General features: G+C 45.2%; 1 protein-coding gene across 4 annotated transcripts in view; it reads left to right on the forward strand.

The window, feature by feature from the left end:
• The window catches only part of AGAP1 (ArfGAP with GTPase domain, ankyrin repeat and PH domain 1), a 942,320-nt gene extending 917,381 nt beyond the window's left edge, over positions 1–24,939 (forward strand). For all 4 annotated transcript variants that reach the window (XM_069225552.1, XM_069225553.1, XM_069225550.1 and 1 more), the window contains 2 exons: positions 8,492–8,747; positions 21,274–24,939. In XM_069225552.1, the coding sequence (XP_069081653.1) occupies positions 8,492–8,747; positions 21,274–21,483 (466 nt within the window). In that variant the 3' untranslated portion in view covers positions 21,484–24,939. The remainder of the gene's footprint in view (positions 1–8,491; positions 8,748–21,273) is intronic.
• Positions 24,940–26,920: the final 1,981 nt, after the last annotated feature.

A 26,920-nucleotide genomic window follows, 5' to 3' on the forward strand; every position in this document is an offset into this window, starting at 1 on the left:
TTCCTGGGAATTGTTTCGTAGTAATTGAAGAGTAAAACAAAGCTTCCTGACTTAATGTTTTGCACAGAGGAGAGGGCATAGTGCCTGTTGATGTCTGTGGACTATGTGCATTGATCTAATCAATCTACAGACGACGACTTCCAGAGACATTAGGTGCAAGATTGTAGTGTGCAGGTACCACCGCAATTGGTGCATCAATCAAGATACCAGCACTGACAAGAGTATGAGGAGTGCAAAAGGGAACTGTGCGGTTAACACATAGGGAAATGCACCAACCCAGAGACCCACGTTGCCGTGAGCATAATGTCTGGTGGGAGGACTGCTGCTGCAGGGACAGGTGCATCAATTTAAAGACCAGAATCGGAGTGTATCGACTACACCAGTAGCATTTGTCTCGGGCTGAATTGGGAAGCTTTCGAAGATATTCATATCTGCAATCAAAAAGTAAATATGTCACTTATGCTTTACTTTCCAATTTATTTTATGACACATGCGGTAATTTTCCTTTAATATTTATCCTTTCGATGCTCTGTATTTTCCATTCTGAGTTCCTCCGCAGGACTTGATTATCTTCCACTGGGATGGTGCGCACACTGTAAATTGTGTGTAGAGAGGGCCGGGCAGCCATAGCTCATCCACTGCCCCTGGCTCCGAAGTTCCAAGCTGCTGCAAATAACACAACACAATTAAAACAAGAATCATGTTCTTTTTTTCCTCATTATTTTCTTTTCCCTGGTTTAAACCTTTTTCTGCTCCCATCAACATCCAACCGTTGATGCTGTTCAAGGTCAAGGCTTCCCTCTTATTGGTGGTTTCTGGGAGGGCGGGGAAATGTGGAACCGAGATGGACCAAGAGCAAAGAGGAGTAAACATGCAGTAAATAAAACCTGAGGAAATAATCCTGCTCTGTCGTTGGAACGCAGGGTATGTGCGCTGCATGCAAAGGCTGTTTTCCCCACCTCTTCAGCCTTCTAAAGGCTCAGGCTGAAAAAGATCCTTTTTGGCAAGTAAAAATTAACGTTTCCGATATGGAGTGGTTTCAGGAGTTGCACTGTACTAGGTTTAATAGACAAAGTATCAGAAAACTAAAGCATGTCAGAAGTAAAGAGCTCATAGAGTTGAGGTCATGATAAAAGGATTAATCTGCCAAATTTTAACAGGCGATAAAAACAAATCCTTCATGTCACAGAATGGATGGAGCAGTCATAAACCCAGCACTCATCTTCCACCAAAGAGTTCATAAACTCAGGACTCATTGCCAAATAGAGACTACACTTAGGTGGGATTCATCGCCAGTAAGAGTAAATAGTGTGCTGCCTGAGGAAGTTCCATACCACACCGAGTCCATTAACACAGGCTTTAACTACATTACGAAGTATGTATCTTGCACGCGAGGTTCTATACATAGGGTTTCTCACATTTCAATAAATAAAGTCTCCATTAACAATTAGAAAATATTGAACTCTAAAATATAGAATTAATAATTAACTATTCCAATTAATAAGAAAAGTGGTGATTACATTAACACACAATTAACTTCCTTAGAAAGTAAATTGAGGCATCTAATAGATCATGCACTCATTTCCTCATTCAGTATGTTCACAGAAGTCTGTAACGAAACTGATGAATCTTCCAGTAGGTTTAATTAAATCTACAGTAAGAACAAATGGCTACCTTTCAAAGTGATGACATGCCACCTACAAATTATCTCCTGATAGAATCCACTGAAAAAAACAAATTGATCTCCCAATAGTTTAAATAAAGGCCACCGGCCGTAAAGGATTCATTATCGCTAGATAAGCAGTGACACAGGAAAATAGATTCTTCTTCCAGTTTTCTTGATGGACCTTTGAGACAAGTTGTCAGGTCGTTACTGCTGGGGTAGTATGTACCGCCTAGAAACTGAACAAGAAAATAACAAAGTTTCATAAAATGCACTTCAGCTAATTTATTTAAGGTATGTGTTGTTTTGCAGCCATATCTGTCTAGCCACTTGTCTTTGAATGTCTGAATAAGCCTCTTTGTCTTCTTAACTAAGCTGTCGTTGTCACACACCTTTCCAGGACCAGCCTTCTTCACATTTGGAACATAGCATCCACTGTCCTGATTCATGATTATGTTTAATGGTCCCCATTTTTAACATCTTGTGCTTGCTCTACTTTCACTACGCTACTCCTCTTACTCCTTTGTTTCATTTTATAGCCTTTTATTCCTCAACATTTGTCCTTAATGATATCTTCCTGTGTGTGCCATTAGGCATCTGATATTTGTTGTTCTGCTGAGTCTATGCTTCCTGGCAGGCTTAGGGATTTTTTATGTTCACTTATTTTGAAGTGGCTCTTCCCTTCAGTGTGCACTTTCCTTGTTCTACAGCTCAGATTTGACCTCTTTAGGGGCCTCTGTCCCGGTATGGTCTTCTGTTTTCCTGCATCTCTGAATCCTTTATTACTCAAGATCTTTCTGCTCGGTTCTATCTTTTGTATTTCCCTAGAGCAGGAGTGAGAGAAGTTTCCCTTAGGGTTTCTGTGAAACCCATTTTCTCATCTCCTTGACTAGTACCTCTTCCCTGAGTCGCGACAATATCTTCTGGACTTTCTCTGACTTCTTTTACTTACTGTACTACTTTTCCATCTTCCATGTTTCCTTTAACATGACTATATCTGTTTCTTTCTCTTGTTTAACCAGCTCTCACTATGCCTCATTGGCTGTATCTTGGCTTACACTTCTTTCATACCTTTCCTAAATGTTTTGGGGCTGATGGGGCATGATAGGCGGATTCTCAGTTTCTTATTTTTTCTTCGCTGTCATTGTCCTAGGAACCTGAATAGTGTTGATTGCAAAGGTTAGCCAAGATCCCCAATGTTTATTTGGTTCTCTAATTAAGAAAAGTCGATTAGTGGTTTGGAATCACATTCTATATCAAAGGATATTTATACTTAATAAAGATCAGTGTTCATCCCTGGATTAAAATGAATGCCTCTTAAAGCACCACTGGAAACATAAAACAGATATAGTTCCAGCGGTAGAGCTCCAGAGAAGATGGTGTTCTACCGACTGAATATTGAGCAAAATGGGCAGAAGCAGTGAATAAACGAGCATACTGACAAGGGACGTCAATGACTCCTGATAAACATGCCAAAAAAAGAATACTTCAACTTCTTACCACCGAACAAACCTGATGGTCTGAGAATGTTCAACTGGGGACCCAGGACTGTCAAGGGAGAGGGAAAATATTCCCTTTAGATTCATCCCAAAGTTGCATCCATGCTTAAGCAGAAGAACTTACAAAAGGGCTGTAACCTCTGCCTCCCAAAAGTTCATACTACTGTAGAACCTGGAGGCCACCAGAGAGCCCTCACCCCAACACCTGCCACACGCAGACCGACAAAACTTATTTGTTGGAAGGAATTTTTTATTATATATTTTACCAATTATCTCATAAAAAACGCAAACAGTAATAATTAACCTGCAAAACAATATTCAAAACATATTTATAAAAAGAACATTTATAAAAACCATTTAAATAAAGATTATTCATCAACTATAAATCAATGTGACAGGATCCCTTCCTGTCCTGAACCTCCTTTGGACCACACAGGTGAATCGTACCTCAACTGTATCCCTAGGGGAGGGGGGGCGGCTCTCCCGACTTTACCGTTCCTTGTCCTCATGCTCTGGGTACCGCCCCCTCTCCAAACACCAATTTGCCAAGGGGGTATAACGGGGCAGCCAGGAGCGGGAGCCCCATGGCCACCCCAGCGATCTGGGCTCCCTACCCCCAAAGCTGGTGTGTACATCCGCAGGTTGGTACAGGACCTCAGGATCCTACCTCTGGTGTTATCCAGGGGCCCTAGCCTTGGGGACCCCTCTGTTGGTTATGGTGACTTTAGTACTACCTCTCCCACCACAAGGGCGACCAGGGGCCCAAAGGTCCTTCGCCCTCCCCACCCACAAACAATCTGCGAGAGAAGGACCAAATGTCCACAATAAATGGATCAGATCCTGCATCAGATAAATGTACCATATCTCTGTGGAACATGTCTGGTCCTTTTAGACGTTTGTGTGGAATGTTCCATAAGCGGCCAGGACCAAGGCACAGTCTTGCCATTTCCGCGGTAAGCCCACAAACAGACACATTGATTGTCCTTGATTTAATGTTTGAACCCTAGTTGCGGCGAGGCACCATATGTGACCATTCGGGAACTCTTTGGATAACCTGGTGATTTATGCGAAAATAGTTTCCCTGAGTGCTTTGTGTCCCAATTGCACCAAGTCATTGCCACCAATATGAATAACAATGAGATCCGGGAACTGAAGTCCCTCACACCTTCTTGCCATTTCCACTAGTTGCTGGAGCTGCGTGATTCCCAGTCCACCAACCCCACACCAACGAAAAGCTACATCCTGGATCGCCCCCTTAGGCTTCCAGAGCAGTTGCAATCTGTAGGCCGCCCGCTGGACAAAAGAATGCCCTAGTACCCAAACCAGTGAGATGGCATTGAACTGAAACAAAAGAAAATTGTATGAGTAACCAACATAACATTCACAAAGCATGAGTGGGAGAACACACATCATTGCAATTCAGGTCTAATGTAGTGCTTATAACAATTGGATGACTATCTCCTGAAGGACTTTATGTCTGCTACTGACATCCCTGCACCGGCCGCTAAGGTTGGCACCCCAATCCTGAAAGAATGGGAGGAGTACCCCTGAGGGTCAACCCCTGCAGCCCCAAGAATCACCTTCAATATTGCCAAAAATTGGTACTGTGATAAGTATTCCCATTTGCTTGTAATCACTGGTTCCCAGGTGCTCCGACTGCCGTACTCAAAAGGCAGAGCCTTTTTTGGGGGATGGGGGGCACTTAAATAGCCCTACCGTCCCCCCCGCCCCTCCTCCCCAAGTATGCGGCGGCCAGCCCGGAAGTGACGCAGCCCCCGCGTGGGGCGGAAGTGGCTACGGCCAGTCCAACGCACAACTAGTGCGAGAGGTCACTGCAGCCCGAGTCCTAAGGGACCGCGCTCCCCCCATTTTGGGGGGGCGCTTTACCAAAGTCTGCATGCCAAGTGTGCCAAGTTCCAGGTAAGATCCTGAAAGCGAGGGAAAAAAAACGAAGGTGGGTTTCCTATGCAATGATGCGTTTGCAGTAGAAGCAGCCCTCATTCAGGGAACTCGGTGTACCCAGCGACAAGGAGGAAACACACAAGAAACAGTTGGCGCAAGGAGAGAAATATGACACAGAGGATAATGTCATTGATGTTGAAAAATCAGACGCTTTGCAGACGGTACTGAAAGAAAACAAAGGGAGAAAGCAAAATCGAGTGGCTACTGATTGCTAGACATTCACACCATCACAGGTGGAGATTAATGGTGGATCTTGTTTTGTCTTCACGCCCTCTCACTGTACACCAGAGAAGGGATCCACTGGTCACATCTCAATGCCGGCAGTGTGGAAGCTGTATGCTATGGTTCGGGGTGAGGGCATAAGGAGGGAATGTCTAGGCCCATGGGTAAACTTATGACACAACAGTGCATTGAAAAGCACATTGAAATTGAAGTTGGAAAAGTTTATTTTGTTAAAGAAACAACTGCTAAGCTTTGGCTGACTGAGACTGTGCTATGCTAAAAGCCCTTGGCTGAAGTTATTTTTTTGTGTTCATGCTTGTCTTGTGTTTGACCAACTTTGGAAGAAATATAAATATATATTATAATCTAAAATGGATTTAACAAGGAGAGGCGGTAGACTACCCCTCAATATGTAAACTGCCACCAACCAAGCATCACTTAATAGCCCGACCCAGGAAGCTTACTTCCTGGCAATGAAAGACGGTCTTTGGCCATGCAGTGTCTAGTACCATGCCTGGCACCACTCTCTAGTTAGCACCTTGGTGGGGGGAAGAGACTATCACGTGAAAACAAAGAGAAGGTGACTAAATGGAAAAAGCACAACAAAATGCAGGGCCTTGAGCTTTTCCCATTCCAGCAGTAGGCACTTTGTGCCGTCTGTCATTCTCTATTTGCACTGAGATTTTATTTTTTTAGGATGGTCGTTCAGTCTGGTCTTCCAGTTGCCATATCTGAGAGATATTTTTTCCGAGGTTGGATGTAAGTGCTGTTATCACATGTACTCGAGAATTGTATTGTTCAGGAGTAAGCTCCTAGACATGTCTACCCATCTCTGCAGCCTAGGATAATCATTTTTGGGCACCTGGGCCCTTGTGCCTGTCTTTCTTTCTTGCCTTGGTCTTGAGTTTTTTCTTGCCAATGCAGGCAACAACTTCTGCCAGGGCACCTTTTGCCTGAGTTTTATTTCATCCTTTTTTCAGTGGAAACCAGTGGTCCAATCAGACATTCTTTATTCACTTCCCTGGAATCCTTTTTCAGTGCTGGGCACCTGTTACCATAAATCATTGTTCTTGTCCCCTGAGATTTTCGTTTGTACGTAGATTTTTACATGTCCTGGGTTGGCCTGCTGGTCATACGTGTCGTCTGTGTGACTAGACATTTTCTTGTCCTGGAGAGTACACTTGGTTACAGCGCTCTTTTACAGTCTCCCTCTAGCATTACATTTTCTTTGTTCAGAATTGAGAATTTAGTTCCCATCAGATAATATCAAAAAATACCCAGAGATAAGAGAAATGTGAATTATGCTGGCAGAATTCGGGTAAATTCTTGAGTTTTACACTAAGCAGAATTCCTGAAAACTTGAAAGATCGCAATCTGCCATTTTGTTTAGTTTACCGAAAAGACCTCACAAAGTGACTTTTTTTTGCTTGAACCAGTCTCTTGCCGGTATATTGAGAGACCTTTTCTATCCGAAGTGCTACGATGTCATATAAGAGGCAAATTGGACACTGGCAAACCAAATTTCCCTCTAAAAACGTAATTTTTCTGGTCCGGTTATAGGCACTTGGTCCTGTCCGACCGACGGATTTGCACTGAGATTTGCCCTTCTTTGGGGTATACACCTGGCCTATGACGCCATTCATTTCCTCTTTCCTCTCGGGGAAGCAGGGGCTGCGAGGGTTACTCTGAGGTCACCGCACATGTTCTAGGATGTGATGCGGGACTAATCCCCATTCACGAGGAAGGATGCTCTTCACCAGGTATTTAAAAGCGGATTAGCTCTGCCCTAACACTAGATTAGTGACCATAGAGTAAACAGAGCTTGGAGCCACAAACAGGCCCTCGACCCCTTCTCCGCTGCCACAGACCACTCGGACGAAATTTGTACATCATTCCAGGCGATTGCAATCTCTTCCTCGGACACACCACTGGGGTATTATTTGCAAGTGTCAACAGTTCAAAACACTGCGCCCGTCCCTTCTTCCAAAACGTTTAGAAATGTCCTGATCGGCTGCTCCATTAAAGTAATACTTGCTTTTCATACGCTCACTTGCTTTCCCTTCCAAAAATCTGGCGCGTCCGAGAGACTCGGCGTGTGCTCATCGAATCCTGCATCCTCGGTGAGTCCCCATTTTCTTGTGGGTGCCCACACCCCACGTCCCGTGGAGCTTCTGCTGGCCTTGACTCCCTCAAAGCCGAAGCGGCCTGGCGTGTGCCTGCCGCTCCCATAAGTTTTCTTTCAAGTCAGGCTTGCTAACCGCTGTAGGCCCTGAATGAAACGATAACATCTTTTACACTATTTACATTTCTAATAATTCACCTTTTCGTAAAATAATCAGTGTGCGCACAAGCCTCGTTATAGACATGTGGTATCCTCACTTTTCCTTTTCTTTTGTCTTTCCATTTCTTTCCGCTATCTTCTCTCTCATCATCTTTCTCCTTTTCCTTTCTTCCTCACCACTGTTTTTTCTAACCCATCGTCGTTTACATTTTCTTCTGTCTTTCTCCCTCCATATCTCTTCCTTCTATCACTCGCTCCCTTACGCTCACTTATTTTCGCTCTCTTCCTCCCTTTCTCTTTATCCTCCTCGTCTCACACTCTTCCATTCATCTTCTTTTATTTCCAATTAGCTGCCCTTTTTCCTTCTTGTTCCCTTATCGACCTATACACTTCTGTTTCTGTGCATCTCCACGCTCTTTTTTCTTGACTCTTCATGCTTTTCCTTGGTTTCACTTCTGGCGCTCCTCTCATTCTCCTCACCCTTTTCACTCGCTCTTTTTTGCTTACTTCTCCCAGCTTGTATTTTCTCACCCTTTCCTCCCACCTTCCTCCCTCCTCTTTCTCCGCTTCTCAACCTTTCTTTACATTCTTCTTTGTGTTTTTCCGTTGCTCACTTTTTCACCTCATCTTTTTCTAGAAGTTATTTTCTTGCTCTTTTTGCCCTTACAATCCTGCCGCCCACCTTTTCCTCTCCTCTCTCAGTCCCTTTAGAGGAACCAGCACAAATTCCCTGTTTTGTTACGTTTTCAATCTGACTTCTGTTCCCTGCACCTGGTGTCCAGTTTCCAATTTTATTCTGTTTTGCAAAAACCCTAACAGTCATGTTGATTGTATTGATTTTTGTTTTCTTTTTTGTATTTCTAGGGAAGAAAAGGAGCGTTGGATACGGGCCAAATATGAGCAGAAGCTTTTCCTGGCGCCGTTGCAATGTCTTGATCTGTCTCTGGGCCAGCAACTTCTCCGAGCCACGGCAGAGGATGACCTGCGCATGGTGATCCTACTGCTGGCACATGGCTCACGGGAGGAGGTGAATGAGACCTGTGGAGAAGGCGACGGACGCACTGCCCTTCACCTGGCCTGTCGGAAAGGGAATGTTGTACTGGTGCAGCTGCTCATCTGGGTGAGTAGAAGACCAGAACACAGGTGGTCCCTTGTAAGGAATATTCCCTGACCTACTGCATCTAGTCCAGGGGTCTCCAAAAAGTAGCTCGTAAGCTACCCATAAGTAGCTTTCCCGAGTGTATCCCAGCCTACAAAAACTGAAAAGTTTAAATTTAAAGCAAACGTGTAAACTTGTCTGATGTGGTCAGTATTAAAATTCTAATAATATTCGTAGTTCTGGATGATTTTCATCAACATATGTAGCTTTTACTACAAAAAAGGTTGGAGATCCCTGATAGTCATTCTGCTGGCATGTCATGTTAATTTCATTCTAGATCTGTTTCCTGGAAGTTTTTGATTGAGGAGGTGAGATGAAGTTGAGCAGTGCTCTACTATGGACCAATCCATATTCCATGTTGTTGTTTAGGGAAAGAGTAGGATTTGGTCAAATGTGAAAGCTAGTAATGCTCCTTCTCACCAGACAGGGAGCATTTGGTCTCATTACTCTTACGTAACGCTGTGCACGTCCAGCCTCATTGGTCCAGTAACCACACAGTGAACTAGTCATTGCTCCTTAACTGTGGTGTCCAACCATCAGGTAAGTCTGCTTTTGCCCGGCTTTCTCCGCTCTTGGTGCATAGAGCGCAATCCTTGTACAGCTACCTGTCTAAGGCTCCTTCATCTCCATGGACATTAGACCAGCTCCTTGTCTACCTTCTGTCCTTCGGTGTTAACAGGTGTTTATGTACCTGTTTAATGTTGGGCAAAGGAGTAAGAGTTGTAAGCTGCTGTTAAGTAATGACTATGGAAATAAGAGTCTTTAGGTACCGTTCTGATTTTGTCTAGGAAGGGCTGTCTTTTAAAGGCTAGACACTTTTTCTCCGATGCTGAAAAAACATGTACAAATGACGGACTGCATGTTTAATCACATATTAGAGTATGTGGTCACATGCCATTGTGCCACATATACAAGTAAACAGGGATTTTCACACAAATTCCTGGGATTTTTTTGTTTTGCTTTTTAACGAAAGTGCTAACACCGCCTTTTCCTGCAGTTGCCATTTTCTGCTGGCAGTGAGCTAATCTAAATATCTCTGTGCCTGAGCAAAACACCTGGTATTGTCTGTGTTCTGCTGGCCCCCATGCGGCTACACAAATACCCCTGGTTATTATAAAAGTCATTCAAATTAAAAAAGCACAAATATACACTGGAAGAAAACATTTTGGTGGAAAGTTCTAGCCATTGGCTAAGATCATTTACTAATAAGTGAAATTAAAATCTTAAAATCCTATTGAAAAACTTTAGTTGGAGAGCTGTTGTGATTAAAGTGAGAAGCCTTTTTTGTGTCATAGGATGGTTGGTGCTTGCTTAGCAGTATCCTTTAAGGGTACTGGTGTATACTACTGGTCCCAGGCCCATCATCACTTTTGCACTTCAGTGTCTTCATTACACAAAGTGCCTTAGGAACACACTGTGCAGTGTACTACAGCTTTCTGCACCTCCAGGGCACTTAGGTATTAAAGAAGTTGCTGCAGACCCTTGTGCAGCCCGTTCTGAAATACAGATCGCACTGGCGCACATATAGAGCTGGCACAAGATGCTAAGGTGCATTTCCTAATTTTCAGGGGGGCATTTGCTACATGCAGATGAGGAAACAGTGGTTTGTGACATATTACAGGCACAGAGGCACAGGAGCTGTCATTGAGCACGTCAACTGCAGTGCCGCTGTCAGCATCTAGGTGGCCACGCTTAGATTTTGTATAGAACAGATTATACATGTTCCCTGTCATCTAACCTGTGTTTACAAAATATATATACATTTGCAGTTTCTGGAACAACATTGATGATGAGCAGCACATTGGGAGAGGGCATTGGCAAACCAAAAATAGGGAGTTACAGTGGTGTTTAAGCTGTCAAGTCTGACCTTCCTGCCCCTGCAGCCTACGTTTTGCTTGAAATGAATTAGCGTTTTTTTAAATTCCAGTTAGTAATATCTGACCTTTGTAAATGGCCATAACTCTTCTTAATACATTGTGGATGTATTTATTATATCTGATAGAGACTTCTAGTTGCAGATTACTTACCTTAGAATTTCCCCCAGGCGTCAGACTGGATCCGGAGATTTTTCTTCGAGCAGTACCTCTGCATGCCATCAGGTGGCGTCGGTTGACACCGCAGGTGTCATGGTCACTGTGATAACGTCACAGTCGTATATAGGCACCACCCCGCGTGCTGACGTCACTTCTTTTCTTTCCGCACCAGCCTACGCTCAGATCTGGAGAAGAGCTACCCCTAGTAATTTTTTGACTAACTGCAACACTTTTGTCGATTATTATTGACGAGTTTTGGATGCATCACGGGATGTCCTAAAAAAACCGGATTCAAGCCCTGCAACTCCTGTCACCGAATGATGTCAGTGACGTGTCCGCACCTCATCTGCCTCTGGTGTCTGGAGCGCGACCACGACCCAAAGTCGTGCTCCGAATGTCAGGCCATGAACCTGAAAGCTTTGAGGTAGTGGTCCCTGAGGCTCATGGCGGCCCGACACTCAACTCTGCGTCGCTCCCGATCTCGTTGAGAGGAAGGTCAGGAGACCAGTTGCGGAGTCATCACCCCTCATCCAAGTCATCTGGATAGTCGGGTCACAAGAAGAAGAAGACCAAACATTCTTCTACTTCGCCCCGTCGCTCGGACGATGCAATGCGGGAAGAGCATCAACGCTCTAAACCTCGGTCTTCAGAGCCTCCGTCTGGGTCGGCTCTGCGCCTCCCGACTTTCCAGGAGCCGGTGCCATCCCTGCCCAACACAGAGAATATTATGAGGCCATGCACCTCATCTTTGGGCAGACCGACAAACCCTCTGCGCCTTCGGGCTTAGAGGAGTCGGTGTGGGCTCCCTCGGGTTACAAGCCGTCAGCTTCGTCCCTGACTCCAGAGCCATTCGTGCCAACGCAACGTTCCCTGGTGTCTGGACAGACATCGACGCTCCGGACGTCAGTTGGGCCCACAATCAACTCCAATCCTATATTGCTCCCTGACGATCCAGACATGGAACGGCGTCGCTCAATGCTAATTCTGTTTTCCATGGGCTCTCCTGGGCACACGGCAGATCTTGACCCCTATTGCTATGGGTATGGAAATGGGGTTAGTGTAGAGGAGTTGCTAGACCCTTTAGAATACCAGCATGACCCGGACATGGACTGGGTTCAGGATTTGGGCAACGCTAGTGGGTTAGACACCTCCCCTGAAGCTGGCATGCTTTCTCCCCCTACCGTGGCTACTGAGGAGGGAGCGTCATACTCTGTGGTGGTGAGAAGGGCTGCCGAGGTTTTGGACCTCGACCTTCCTTCTGTGGAGGTCAGGACTAACTACCTGACCGAGGTGCTTTAGCCTTAGGCCTCCAATTTGGAACCCCAATGAAGCCCTTACTGATGTCCTTCTGGGTACCTGGTACAAACCCAGATCAGGGGCGCCTCAAAATAGGACGGTTGCAAGCCGCAATGGGCCTGCGCCAACCGACCCAAAATTCCTGACCTAACACCCTACGCCTGAGAGCCTTGTCATCCAGGCTTCATCATCCTCTGGCACATTCCCTACTGCTCCCCTGGACAGGGAATCAAAAAGACTGGATAACTTGGGGAAGAAAATGTTTTCTTCCACCAGTCTAGCGCTGCGGTCTGTGAACACCCCATGCCTTTTGGACCGATACTCCCATACTCTCTGGGATACGGTCGTGCAAGTGCTGCCTTGAGTCCCAGACCATTCTCTCCCGAGCCGTTACAGACGGGAGAGATGCAGCAATGTTCATGATTCGTTGTGGACTGGATACGACTGACTCACTGGGCAGATCAGTTGCATTGATGGTGGCCTTGAGGCGCCATGTCTGGTTGAGGACGTCTGGCTTTTCAGGGGCTGTCCAGCAATCCTTGATGGACATGCCCTTTGGTTTCACCGATTTCTTCAGAGAAAAAGTGGACTCAGTGCTCGAGTGCTTTAATGATTCCCGGGTTACAGCTCGGTCCCTTGGCTTCGTAGCTGCTCCTCACCCCACAGTCTGTTTTTTGCTCCTTTTGTGGCTACAGAAGAAGCACCTAACCGCATTCCTTATCACTCGGACACCGACCCACGAATGCTGTATAGCCTCTGCATGGACACGGGATCCCACAAGCTCGTGTATCAGGTAGCCAGCGGTCCACCCCGGCTCCCTCCTCTGCCTCCAAGCCTTCCTAGTCCTCCGGGACCAGTTGGCGGCAGGATTCGCCATCATGTGTCCCACTGGGAATCTATTACCACAGATAGGTGGGTGTTATAAATTGTTTGAAGGGGCTACTCCCTCCCCTTCAAGACTTCTCTCCGGCCATGCTACCATCATACGATCATCTATCAGAGGATCATTTGGCACTTCTCTGCAAGGAGGTCACTGCTTTCTTGGCAAAGCAGTCCCTGCACCAGAAGTAGGTCATGGTTGTTATTCCTGCTACTTACTAGTGCCCAAAAAGGACAAGGGCCTTCATCTATCCTAGATCTGCTGTCCCTCAGTCTCTTCCTCAAGAAGGAGTCAAAAATTCTCACAATGGCACAGGTTATTTCTGTTCTGGACCCAGGAGACTGGATGGTAGTGTTGGACTTGCATGATGCTTATTTTCACATTCCGGTCCTGCCGGCCCACAGATGTCACTTGCGATTCGTGGTACGTCACGAGCACTTACAGTTCACCATGCTTCCCTTTGGCCTTAACAGCACCCCTCGGGTGTTCATAAAAGTGATGGTAGTGCTTGCAGCTCATCTGTGCAGGTTAGGTGTTTCAGTCTTCCCCTTCCTTGACGACTGGCTGTCGAAGGCGGACATGCCCCAGAAAGTCATCTTCCACCTCCAGTCTATGGTCAACAGCAGATCCCTCTCCCTCCCCAACCAGATCTCACAGTAGTGACAGATGCATCACTCCTTGGATGGGGTGGTAGAGACCAGAGGCCTCTGGTCTCCGGTGGAGTACGGGCTCCACATCAACCTTTTGGAGCTCCGGGTGATCCCAGTTGCATTGAAAGCATTCCTTCCTCTCTAAATGGAAAAGTGGTGCAGGTGCTTGCCGACAACACCATCACCATGTGGTACTAAAACAGGCAGGGTGGAGAGGGGTCGTAGACCCTTTGTCAAGAGGCTCGTCGCCTCTGGACATGGCTGGTGGTTCATCATCTGGTGGGCTCTCTGAATGTTAGAGCAGACAAACTCAGCCGTCGATGCATAGTCGATCACAAATTGTGTCTCCATCCGGAGGTGGCGCAAGGTCTCTTTCAGCAGTGGGGAGAGCCTTGGTTAGACATGTTCGCCTCTGCATAGAATACACAATGTCAGCTGTTTTGCGCGTTGGAGTTTCCAAGGTGGCACTTTTCGTCACAAGTGGAGCTCAGGCCTCCTGTACGCCTTCCCGCCAATACCACTTCTGCCCAGAGTTCTGAAGAAGATCAGGCACAACCGGGCCCAAGTAATCATGGTGGCTGCGGAATGGGCACGAAAAGTCTGGTATATGCTATTGAGCAGGGCCATCGATCCTCTGATCAGACTGCCCCTTCAGAAGGATCTTCTGTTGCAGCAGCAGGGGACGGTAATTCATCCAAACCTGTCCAGTCTCCGCCTCCTTGCGTGGTGATTGAGCAGCGGCAGTTGATGGCATTCTACCTTCCATCCGAAGTCTGTAATGTAATCTTGGCAGCCAGGCGCCCCTCCACCAAAACGGTATACGCCTGTCGTTGGAAGACATTTGTGGCATGGTGTAGCAACAAGTCTGTTGGTCCCCTCTCTGCACCTTTCAGTAGTTCTCTATATTCTCTCACTTGCCCAGCAGGGCTCTGCTCTGGGCACCCTCAACGGCTATTTGTCTGCCATCTCTGCCTTTTTAAGTCTATCAGACCAACCTTCTCTGCTCAAATCTCCCATTGCTGGGAGGTTTCTCAAGGGACTCACACATATGTTTCCTCCTATTCCGTTCATAATGCCCCAGTGAGATTTGAACTTGGTCCTCACATACCTCGTGTGCTCCTTTTGAGCTGTTCCACAACTGTCCTCTACAGCTCTTGACCCTTAAAACTGCCTTCTTGATTACCATCACCTCTGCTCACAGAGAGAATGAGCTACTGGCTCTCTTTTCGTAGCCACCATTCCTAGCAGTACATCCTGACAGGGTGGTGCTTCATACCAGGGCTTCCTTCCTTCCCAAAATGGTGACACCTTTTCATGTAGGCCAATCAATCACCTTGCCTACTTTTTACGCACCCCCACATCCCTCTCATGAGGAGGAGATCCAAAAAGAGCATTGGTGTTCTACCTAAATCGTACCAAAGATTTCTGGGTGGACAATCAACTCTTTGTGGGTTATGTGGGTGCGACGAAAGGAAGGGCGGTGCAGAAAAGGACCATCTCTTGATGGGTCGTCCTCTTCATCAAAATGTGCTACACTTTGGCAAAAAAGCAAACCCCCCAGGGTTTGCACGCTCATTCTACCAGAGCAACTGCTGCTACCACAACGTTTGCACACGGAGTTCCAGTCATGGATATCTGTCAAGCGGCAACATGGGCATCTTTGCATATGTTCACCAAGCATTACTTCCCAGATAGTCAGGTCCGCAGAGACAGCTACTTTGGCCGTTCAGTCCTACAGGACTTTTTGGTGTGATCTTAGTTTGCAGCCCACCACCGGGGATGGTAGTGCTCGGGTAACTCTTCTAAGGTAAGAAAACTGCAACTAGAAGTCTATCAGTTACCTTTGGTAACAATATATCTGGGAGAGACATATTCTAGTTGCAGATTCCTTACTGACCCGCCCATCCTCCCTGCACTGCAAACTGATTTAACTGATTTCTTGGGACAGGAACTTCCCTTTAAGGGCACTAGTTTTGGCGCACCATTCTCAGTGTCCTTCATGGCTTAGCGCTACAGGCATGGAAAGTCGGGAAAAGAAACTGACGTCAGCACACTGGGGTGGCACCTACATACAACCGCAACGGCAACCATGACACCCACGGAGTTGACCAACGCCACCTGACATCGCACAGATGTACTGCTCGAAGAAACATTTCCAGATCCAGTCTGAAGGAATCAGCAACTAGAATATGTCTCTACTGGATATATTGTTACCGAAGGTAAGTAACTTGTACACGAGAATGATAGTTTCTCAGAGTGAGAGATTTTTTTTCCATTAGAACAGGGTAAAAGAGGGCAAAGCTTAGATTCTTTACACCTCCGTCACTGGTTTAGTGATTTTCAGAAGCATCTGGCTCGTGCTGCAGGTGTAACATGGGAGTGAGATTTGCTTGGCTATGTAATTGGGTTTTCTAGTGTCCATAGCTTTGTATTAGTTCATAGACTTTAATGTGCGCCTGGAGTGTATACCAGTGGAGTTTGTTTTACCGTAGGTGGGATATGGTTGTATTTCCATTGCCCGTTGTTCGGCAGTGCAGTTGTGCAAAAGACAGCTATTAGTGAGAGGAGTTGGTGTCGAAAACCTTGGCAGTGGGAGTTCACCATACTACAAAAGAATGCTTAGTTGCGGGGAATGTGTGGTTGGACCAAAAAGTTCAGTCTTGAGGAAGAGATTGAGATGATTCTAGTCCAGTTGGTATTATTTTTACATGCTTCTAGAAGAAGAACCATGGTTCCATATAGATGCCCAGAGAAAAAATATCTGCCTGGATGATGCCTGTACATCTACACTAGTACATGGTGGCCATTAGTGAATGTGTGCGCCCATGCCCTGTTAACAAATAACCTTAGTAAATACCCTGCGGTTGTGTCCTGTATGCAAGGAGCCTGCTACCTATGTTTCTACAGCTCACTAGACATGTCTTTTGGCCATGCCAAGCAGGTGTTTGGCACAGGCCCTGTCCTTGGTGGCAGTACCCCCCTCCTACCCCTTCCCCCCCTAAACCACAGAGCCCACAGAGGATGGCCAAAGACCCTGCGCTGTTTGCTTATGGAACAGAATGTGATTGACTAAGGAGACCACTGGCCATACGTAGCGGGCTCTGTGGCACAGCACTTGGTTTTTAGTCCATGGTCTTATGCACAGTAATTAAGCCATCACTGCCCACAGAGCCTGATCATCTGCTGTGCCAAGGAACCATCATCGCTGGGCAGACTGGTTGTGAACTTGAGACAGCAGAAATTGCATTTTTGATTTGTAGTAATTCCCTACCGATATTTCAGTGAAAGTTGATATTGTGAGACCTGCCCTATAACCCCTCACCTACCTACAGAATCTCTACCAGCTTTCCAAAGACATATGGACGTATTTTTTTTTGTAAAGCTTTGTTCAAATTTGTCATATAGGGCTGTCTCTATAAACAATCCTAAATGCGTTTTCTGCATCTGCAAGTAGTATGTGTGTGCTGGTCAGGGCATGATACTCAACCAAGCGCTGTACACAGAACGTGCTGGAAGAGTGCAGGGTTCGAGTCAAGGTCAAGATTCAGAGCACAGAGGAATAGAAGAAAGGGACATTAATACATTTCACCCCTAGTCTAGCAGATAAAGGTATAATCTGTATATTTTTTAGGAATATTAAGTCGAGTTTTTTAAACTTGTGGTCACATGTCGTTGTATCATCTGCGAGCAGGGAATCATTTTTTACTCCCAATGTTCATCCCAGCCCTCGCTGTGCCAAGATGGCTTCACACGCTTTTCCCTAACAACAAGGTTTGTAATCTGAGAATGTTATGTAAAGGTGCAAATGATCAGCTATTCTTCCATGAGGTTCCAAGCTCCGAATCATATTTTCTCCTGTAAACACATAAACCAGACTATCTAATTATCTTTGACTTTTTTTCTAAAGTACCGAATGAATTTACAGCAAACCAAGCAAAGGGGCTCCTTTGGCACATGATTTCTTAATGCAGTCTGATGTAATTCTGTTAGTTGTTTTAGTTATAGTGGAGATTGAAAACTCGTACAGGAATTTGAATGTCAAACACAATTATTTGGGATCCCTGCTATAATCTGGCCTGCAGTTCGGCGCTTTCTAAGTTACCTATACACAACATTTTCCTGAGGGACATCCCATTATACGGACTATTGAAAAACAATTTTGGGGCGACCTTTCTAACTTTTGAACTATTTTCTTGTCAGTACCATATTTGCACTTTATTAGATGCCCAACAAAATATCATTTTCTCCAGCTTTGGGGCAGCTTGGTTCCAGGACAGTGTTACTAAGGGATAAAATCTGATTCCCTACATGTGAGGTGTCATACATGACTACATTTATGTTCAGATGCACAGAGTATAGTAGGCTATTTATTGCCATTAGTGTATGAAAGGCGGTGTCATGTTGTGAACCTGTATACACCAACTGCTGCTTTTGTGATCTGACTAACTTGGAAAAGATAAAACATATTACTTTTCAGAGAGTACATGGATTGTTTGGAATAGTGACGACTGAGTATTTGCAATGTGGTAGGATGCTCTGGGCGTCTAAAGGAGCAGCCTACTTCACAGTATCTACACTGTGACACAGAACTGGTTGCTAAAATATCTCTTGCCTATAGAGTCCAATAAGAGCGTCCAGCAATGAGAAGTGGGTGAGAACTGACTGTAGCGCTGATAAGCTTTAAGATCAGGTCCTCATCACCTGCATAATTAGCAAAAACATCTAATTATGCCAGGTTTGTTTTCCAAATTGCACGTACTGCAGCACACATGAAAACAGAACTAACAATTAGCCTGAGTGTTGTGGACACACCACAGCCTTTTTTTCATAATGATTTGACAAAGGCCAAAAATAGAGAAATCCTAGGGATGGATAGGTTCATTGCATACACTAAGTGCTTAATTTGGGCCGGTGGTTGCAGGTGGGGCCTACCAGTACTCATTTTTGGGGACTTTTTTTTTTTTTTTTGACCTAGAACAAAAGAGAGAGAGTGAAAACACAAAAGGAGGAAGAGAAAGACAAAAAACAGTGACTACAAAATCACGCAGGGATAAAAAAAAAAAGCACCAGAAAAGAGAGAGAAAGGGGCAGGGAGTGTCTGCTGGTGATTGGAAGAAGCATGAGCTTGGAATCAAAACTATAAGGCCTTAGTATGCAGCACACCTGGCACTTCACATAGGCAACAGGCTTCTGAGCAAAACTTTGGGCCCCTGCACGGATTTGGTTACATATTAAATACTGCATGTACTAGTGAGTGCACTGGCTTGCGCATTGAATGGTCTCCAGTGGCCTATAAACTTGGCTCATTATAATTAGGATGAAATATAAAATGAAGAGGGAGCTGCCATCTTAGCTTTGCTTCTAGCTAGTCCTAAAGCTGGGGTCAAATGGCTGAGCTCAGAGGCCCCTTGCACTGAAAGACTGGCTAAGCATTGTGGGTGGTGTAGTCTATGATAGGCGTGGTGCACCTCACTCTAAGCTGTAACGGCGCAAGACTGGTGGATGATCTGATTGACTGGCGGGAGTACGTATAAGCTCAACTACACCTGTCTGACTGCATGGCACCCTGAATGAATGGTCCGCCATGGTCCATCATGTATGCTTCATCATGTGACTACCCAATGAATGTGTGGGTCCAGGGCTGGCTTTTGGGCGGTGCGAACGGTGCGACTGCACCGAGCGCTGACCTCAGGGGGGCGCTATGTTTAGCAATAACTTCCGAAACTTGCGATTTAAAAGCACCAGCTGAAAAGTTCCTTGTGCATCCAGCCTTCAAGAAACAATTAAAATGTCAAAATAACTCTTGTGATTAATGTTCCTGCTAGAGAGAGAGATGGGAGTTTTGCCAAGTGGCAGCTTTGACTCAAAATGAAGTAGCGTAGAGGGTTAACATGCCTGCTGCAATGGACAGAACTGAGGGGCATATTTAAGAAAAGTGGCACTGCACACAGTGCAGCACCACTTTTCTTGTACCCCTTAGCGCCTCCTAACGCTACCATGTGTGCGTCATATTTAAAATACGGCGCACCATGGCGGTAGTTAAGGGACTAGTGTCAGATTTTTGGCGCAGGCATAATGTAGCGCAAAGGGTTACAAAGTGGCGTAATGCATGAATTGTGCCACTTTGTAAATAATGTGCAGCGTTTTGGCCTTCTAATGCACATTAGCTTTAAAAAAAAAAATGACCCTAATGTGGCTTTAGAATGGCACTAGGGCCAGTTAAATATGCCCTTATGGGGCATATTTGAAAAAAGTGGTGTTGCGCACAGTGCTGCGCCACTTTTCCTGCGCCCATTAGCTCTCCCCTAATGCCACCATGTGTGCACTGTATTTAAAATACGATGTACCATGGCGGTAGTTAGGGGACTAGTGTCAGAATTTTTTATGCTAGTTCGGCGCTTTGCAGGATTAGCGTTAAAATTTTGATGCTAATCCTGCAAAGACCCAGAGGCCCATTGTAACCAATGGAAGTCTCCTTTTAACACCTGTTCTGAGCAGGCGTTAAAAGTGCCGGGAAAAAATGACGCAAAGAAATCTGTCAGATTTCTTTGCGGAATTTGTTTGCTCCCCCTAACGGGGGAATGACACCTTTGCATACATTATGCCTGGCACAGGCATAATGTAGCGCAAAGGGATACAAAGTGGCACAGTGCACCACTTTGTAAATATGGCACAGCATTTTTGGCCTTCTAACGCCATGTTACCATTTAAAAAAATGATGCTAATGTGACGTTAGAATGGCGCTAGGGCCTCTTAAATATGCCCCTATATTTTAAGTGGCTAGCTGGGTGGATTAGTAAAGCCAGCCTTTACAAGTGCTTTAAAACACATGAATGTATGTGAAAGGGGAGCGATGGAGAGATGCGGGGCACATTTGCCGGGTGGTAGTGAGTTGGACCGAGGAGGGTGGTCATGGGGTAGGAGGGCACACAATAAACTGTCGCACAGGGAGCCACCACTCCTAAAGCCGGCCATGTGTGGGTCGTGTTGCGATCGGGAAATGTGCAACCTCCTTTTTTATTCTCATTTCACACCCTGTATTCTACTGCATGATTTTCATATTGCTCCTGTGATTCATCTGGTTATTGATCTGTAATACCAGTCTTTTGCTGGATTTTGAACGTCTGTATGCCACTCTGCGAGTTACAGTAATAACTGTTATAAAAAAGGAAAGTAGGCTTTGTGAATATTAATAGAGTTGTACTTCTATGCAAAGTCCTTCTATTTTGCAATTTGTGAGTCGGTAAAGCAGTGCTTTCTCACATCAGCCAGGCTGTACTATGGTAATAACATTTTAATGAATCTTTACACTGTATGGATAAATGGGTGATTAAATGTACATCAATAAACATGTTCCACATAGCTTGTTTTATTGGATCAGATTAATTATTCCAGCATGAGTAAAATTGACCGTGTGTTGTATGTAATAGAAAGTGTACACGTTTAATACTGATGTATGGTATGTAAATTGCGTTGTGCTGGCAATCATCCCATAACAAAACAGTTATCATATAGTGTGGATGTTGGTTTAGACACTGAGACTAGCCATATGTTTGTGTGTGTTGGGGTTTGACAAAAGCCCTGTTGTTATATGCCTAACATAAGAATCTTTTCTTTTTTCCCCATAGTATGGTGTGGACGTGATGGCTCGCGACGCCCATGGGAACACGGCCCTAGCCTACGCCAAGCAGGCAATGAATCAGGAGTCCATGGACATCCTTCTGCAGTATGGTTGCCCTGATGAACACTTTGTGCTCATGGCTACTCCCAACCTGTCTAGGAAGAACAACAACCGGAACAGCAGCAGCGGAGGGGGCCGGATGCCCACGATCATATGACGCGGGTGAACATACCCATGGGTCTGCTGCATCGTAGAGGATGTCGCAAGGGAGGTCCTCCCATACCCTCATCCCGCTGCAGAAGTTCTGGGCTCTGTAAAGTCTTACACGTTTTGCCCCCTCCTTGAGACATCCGTTGTCCTGCCTCTTGCCCCGTTCCTCAGTGCCCTGGACCAATGCCAAAGGGGCCAGGAGGAGGCGGGGTGGGCCACAGAACCTTCTGGATCCTGAAAAGCAGGAAAGGGATTTTGGAGGACCGAAGTCCTAGAAGCAGCCACACTGCCTGGTGCCGGGGCCGAGGGAATGGGGACCACAGCGCATCCTCAGAGCTCTTCACCAGCGCAGGACCTCGGGGGAGGGAGGGGGCCTAGAAAGGCGAGCGAGGAGCGCTGAGAAGAACTGGCAACTGGCAGTTGAGCATATCAGCACATTTCACCTCTTTCTAACGAAAGCCTTGGATCCCTCTGCCTTTCCAGTACAGCTTGACGGCATACATCAGAGGCAAGTACGAACCGTGGCAGCTTTGAGGCTCCTATGATGGTGTATGTCAAATCAGTTGCAGCTAATCTGTCCAGGGAGAATACTGGCTTCATTACACTCCGCATAGCTGAGCTCCTTCAGCCTTTACCGTGGTTTAATGGAACATGATTACTCATCACGGACAAAGAAGCACATTAGCCGAGTAGGGTAGTTACCGGGCACGCTCCGGTGATTGCTCGGATGTGATTGCCATACTCGTCCAAGCCTCATATTATCCCAGACATGCCCTCCGCAGCCCTCCTTCCTCGGTTAACTGTCATAACTCAACTCTGCATTCGCATCTCTCCAGCGAGCAGAGCTGCGGCCATTGGGGTAGAAGGGACATGCTCAGTCCACTCCTCATACCTCAGACGCACCCTGTCACACCCAGGTACAAAGCAAAGGGGGGTAGGCAGGGAGGAATCATCGTTGGAGGTTCTCAGTACCACAAAAATCAAGGCAGCCGGCGAGGACGGAAGAATGAGTGGGACTACTAACAAAATAAAGTAATGAACTAGAAGGCCTCCGAGGGACCATGGAGTGCAAAAGGAGGCCTCGCCGCAACTGCGCAGAAGGTGGGGGAAAGAACTGTGCACACATAGAGTAAAACATTGATTTATGTTAGCTGGGAAATGTTATTGCCTGGATGATGTAGGGACACTACCCCTCGCCCCTGCACAGCACTGCTGAAGCAGGTGGAAAGCAGATGAGGTGCCTGGTTTCTTTTTTTCTTTTTTTGGGGGGTATTTATTTTGTGTCACAAGAGGGAATTTATGATTAAAATGTTTTTAGCAGCATTGTACTTTAAAAATACACACGACTGACAACGAGGGGCCACATTTCCGCTTATAACCCCATACCAGATGGTACCGGAATATTTTAATTCTGAGAATTATGTGAACTCTGATAGCCTGGGCACTGTGATATGAAAAGTGACCATGGGAGCCGAGGGAAAATGGGGGCTGGCGCCGAGGTTTGTACACGTGTTTCAGAAATCTTATTTCATCAACCTTATTCCACACCCCCAGGTATTTTTATATTGCTTGAGCACTGAGGACACTAGCCACAGCATACCCAGTTCCCAGCAAACTTATCTCTTTTAACCCATGGCTTCCGTGGATGGCATCAGCATGCGACCATACGTTCAGTTTATTTGTGGCTTTTGTGTATTGAAATCAATTCTCCCCACAATCACATGTTTGAAAGGGAATAAGAACGATGTATTTAAAGTTTTAAAAAATCATATATTTTTAAGTAGGCATAATAGCTGGATGGAAAAAGCAATGACTCGGTGTATATCAGTTATAATGTTATTTTATCAAGTTGTTCTTTCTTTTCTACATTCTTGCCTTTTCAGCTCTGCCCCCTTCCCCGTTCTCTTAACGCCTCAGTTTTGTGTCCATACCTGAGCTTTTTCAGGCAGGTGTAAAGCCAGTTTTTTTTCCCGTCGAACTATCCCAGTAGAATGTGTCCACTGCTAGGGGCTGTATTTTTTTGAGCTCTTATAAAGTTTCAGCAAGTGTCGTTTCACTGGGTTTATTAAAACAGGTCCACTAAACAGCTGTACGTATTTACTGTTAAATCGCAAGCCCGAGGTGAGGCGTCGGCGCCTTTATCCGTCCAGCTCTTGGCAGAGTGAGCAGCACTTGGGTGCCTCTTCCGTCCTGTTCGCTTTACGCTGTGTTTAAAGGGAAGGGCCCTGCCCTTATATACCACCGGGAGATAAAGGCCATCGAAAAGGAGCATCAAAACGTTTCCCACACTGGCCTTGGAAATAGTTCTCCCGTCCCAAATAAATCTGAGGGTATAGCAAGAGTGACACTAGATATACAGCAATGCCTTGACTTGCAGCATTATGTTGCCTCCCTAACTCAAAACTGCCATTTGAAGTCCCAGTTGAGTCCCGTCCACCCTTCCCGTGTCCATAGATGTTAGTTTAGCACATCCTTGCAGTAAAAACATTTCTATCAAGTACAGTGCCCGATGAGGTCATTACCACTGGTGGGGCGATGCCCGACAAGTCTGTCATCACTGCTGGGACCTTTCTTGTGGGGACAGCAGTGCCTGGTGATGTTGTTAGCACTTCTCCAGCTTGTCTAACAGGGACAGTGGAGCCTGCCAAGTTCATCATGGCTGCTGCAACAGCCTAGTCTGTGAAATAAAGATTGAGGTGATGAATGGAAAAGCAGAAGACATGGCTTTCACTGGCACTTCGCACCCTCGATCCAAGTACCAGTGAATCATGGTTCCGATGGGTTAGGATTCATGGAGAGAATTTCTACTTGGACCAACGTTTTTATAATGTTGGTCCGAAAAATTGTTCTTTTTCTTTATCTCATACCTCTTCCTTGCAAATGTGAGAAGGGAAGGCACATATTAGCGATTATCCGAGCATGGGCTAGGCTCCTATTATGCCCTGCTCTGACCCTGGAGTTTATTGTTGGTTCCATTTTCTGTTTATGGGACATTTAAAACATCACCTACTTATCAAATGTTTATCAGGATGCTTATAATAAATCACAGTTGCAGGAAAGAGAAAAGACAAAAGGGGTGAGAGTAGACAAGCTGTGGCTCTGAAAGGAAACAAGAAATGTTAATATAAGTAGAAGGTAGAAATGTGTTTTTTGAGGGAAAAGGGATGTTACCTGTTAGTAAGCTACATGCTGCACACATTTTTCCAAGCGTCCTAAAATGAATCTGTCTTACCCTTCACGGTGCATAAGGTTTTTCTGCATACTGATTTAGAGTGGCCCCAGCTTGTGTTTCCATAAGTGCATCACTGTCGGCCACTTTTACTTCTTGGGTTCTACTTCGGGATAACTCTCGCTCCATTTCTGGGAGTGATTTTTTTTATTCCCCAGTCTTTATAGAATGGGCTTATTTGGCAAGTCATATGTACAAGCCTTTTTGTAATCCCTTGCTTACTTCGCACCTGGGCACTGTATTTGTGAAACTGTGAGCTCAAATAACTGCTTTGCACCCAGTTGATCAAAAGGTCGTATGCTGATGGCATCACACACTAGATTCAAAGCACTTGATGTCTGCTTACTGGTGATCTTGCAGTCGAACCTTTGCTTCCATCCCAGCAAATCCTTTACTTCTCCACTAAACACTCCGGCAAAGAAAGGTAGGTTCTATGGTTTTGGACACTCTTGTAGATATGGTCTAGCACTCCCCTTCTGACCATCTTAGAGAAGTGTGAGTACTGGTCTCACAGACCAGTAGCAATTCAGAGTTTTAATGATCTGTTTTATCAATTGGATGAACTTGTTTTATTTTATCGTCGAAGCAGAGAAGTTTACTGAATAAGTAATGAAAGTGTGACCTTCTGAGTTTACAACCTCATCCAGGGCACGTGAGAAAGCTGAGAACAAAAGCACACCCCTGGCCTTCAGGGTTTAAAATATATTATCAATATTTTGTACCAATAAAATCCATTATTTGGGTTATGTGCAACTCTGCTTGAGCAGAGGCTTTGACACTGTACATAGTGCGTTGCGATAAAACATGACACTACATGGCATGCAGAAGTTGAGCTGTGCTCCCTCTATTGACTCTCCTAGTGGTCCTTCAGCCTGCACTCCATGCACTGACTTACTAACTTCACCGCCCTCTTTAGGTGAGTATTCAGCCATATACTGGTTATGCCCTCGTGTTCTGAATTTGGGCTTCCAACCCATGTAAAAGAGCAATACCACATGCCGAATTCAGTTACGTTGGGTTCCCTAAAGCACAAGGGTATTCCATCCGGCAGTAGAGTGCTTGTTCAGAGCTGAGTCTTGACTGACTTTGGAGGGCCTGTGGGTCCTGTCATTGGATGTGGATATTTTCAGCTAACCTAGATTTCTGTATTAAACTGTGTGTGCGTTTTTTTTAATCCCTATTTTTTATTTTTTTTTTGCCAACCAACAATGGAGCTTTCCGCCCGTTCTCCCAAGGTCAACTGTGTTTTTTTGTTTTGGTCACATTTGTGATTGCATCAACTAAGTTATACAGATCTTTTTGTATTGTGTCTTTAGATGATGATACAGTGTGTATGTAAAAACAATAAAAAGTAATTATTTGAATAAAAAGTTAAAATAAAACGTTTCTAATTGTGCTTTTTTCTGTACAGACTGAAACTGGAATCTCGTATTCCTGTTGTCATTTTAGCAGGGGTTGGCGAACCTTCTTGGTTATTGAAGGTTCAAAACCTTCATAATGTTTTATTATTTTTTGCTTTTTGTTACCAACAGTGGATCATTGTTTTTCTCATGTTTTCGTGAGCATTCCTACTTTATCTTTTGTGATTTGCCTCAATAGGTAGCATGTCTTCATCCGAGACAATGCCCATTTCACTTTTGTTCTCAGTGGTTTTCATTTGAATTCTTATACTCCTGGTCTGTATCTCCATTTTCTTTGTGATGGGTACGGACTTTATTTCCAGTTTTGACTAATTGCAAAATGCCCTAGCATAACCACTGGTGGGTGTTACTACACTTGTCCCTGTTTGTGGGATACTATGCATTCATAATTTGCCATCCATGAACCACTGTACATACCATTATTCCATACCACAGCTGGTTATTACACTTATGTTCTCTAAATTGCACATGGCGTTCCTCCTCTTTGTTTCAACGTGATAATTTTTTTCTAACAGACTTCTATCTGCGTTATTGTCCATTCACACACGGTCATTGCACATTTGTTCTTTAAGATGTGCTTAAGGTTACTCATCGTGGTCTAAACTTTTCCATGTCAATGAACTAACTGCATGATATATTGTGATTTCAGTTGTCATGGTTTTATATTTTTTCATTTTTCTCCACTTTGTCTACATCAAACATTGTAAGTGTCTTCTAGTTAATTTCATGTTCCTTTTCAAAGTGTCTTAATGCAGGTTAACTCCTATTTCTGTTTGTTATAGCGCAAAAATGTT

This window comes from Pleurodeles waltl, chromosome 3_1, assembly GCF_031143425.1.
Source record: "Pleurodeles waltl isolate 20211129_DDA chromosome 3_1, aPleWal1.hap1.20221129, whole genome shotgun sequence".
In the NCBI taxonomy this organism is placed as follows: Eukaryota; Metazoa; Chordata; class Amphibia; order Caudata; family Salamandridae; genus Pleurodeles; species Pleurodeles waltl.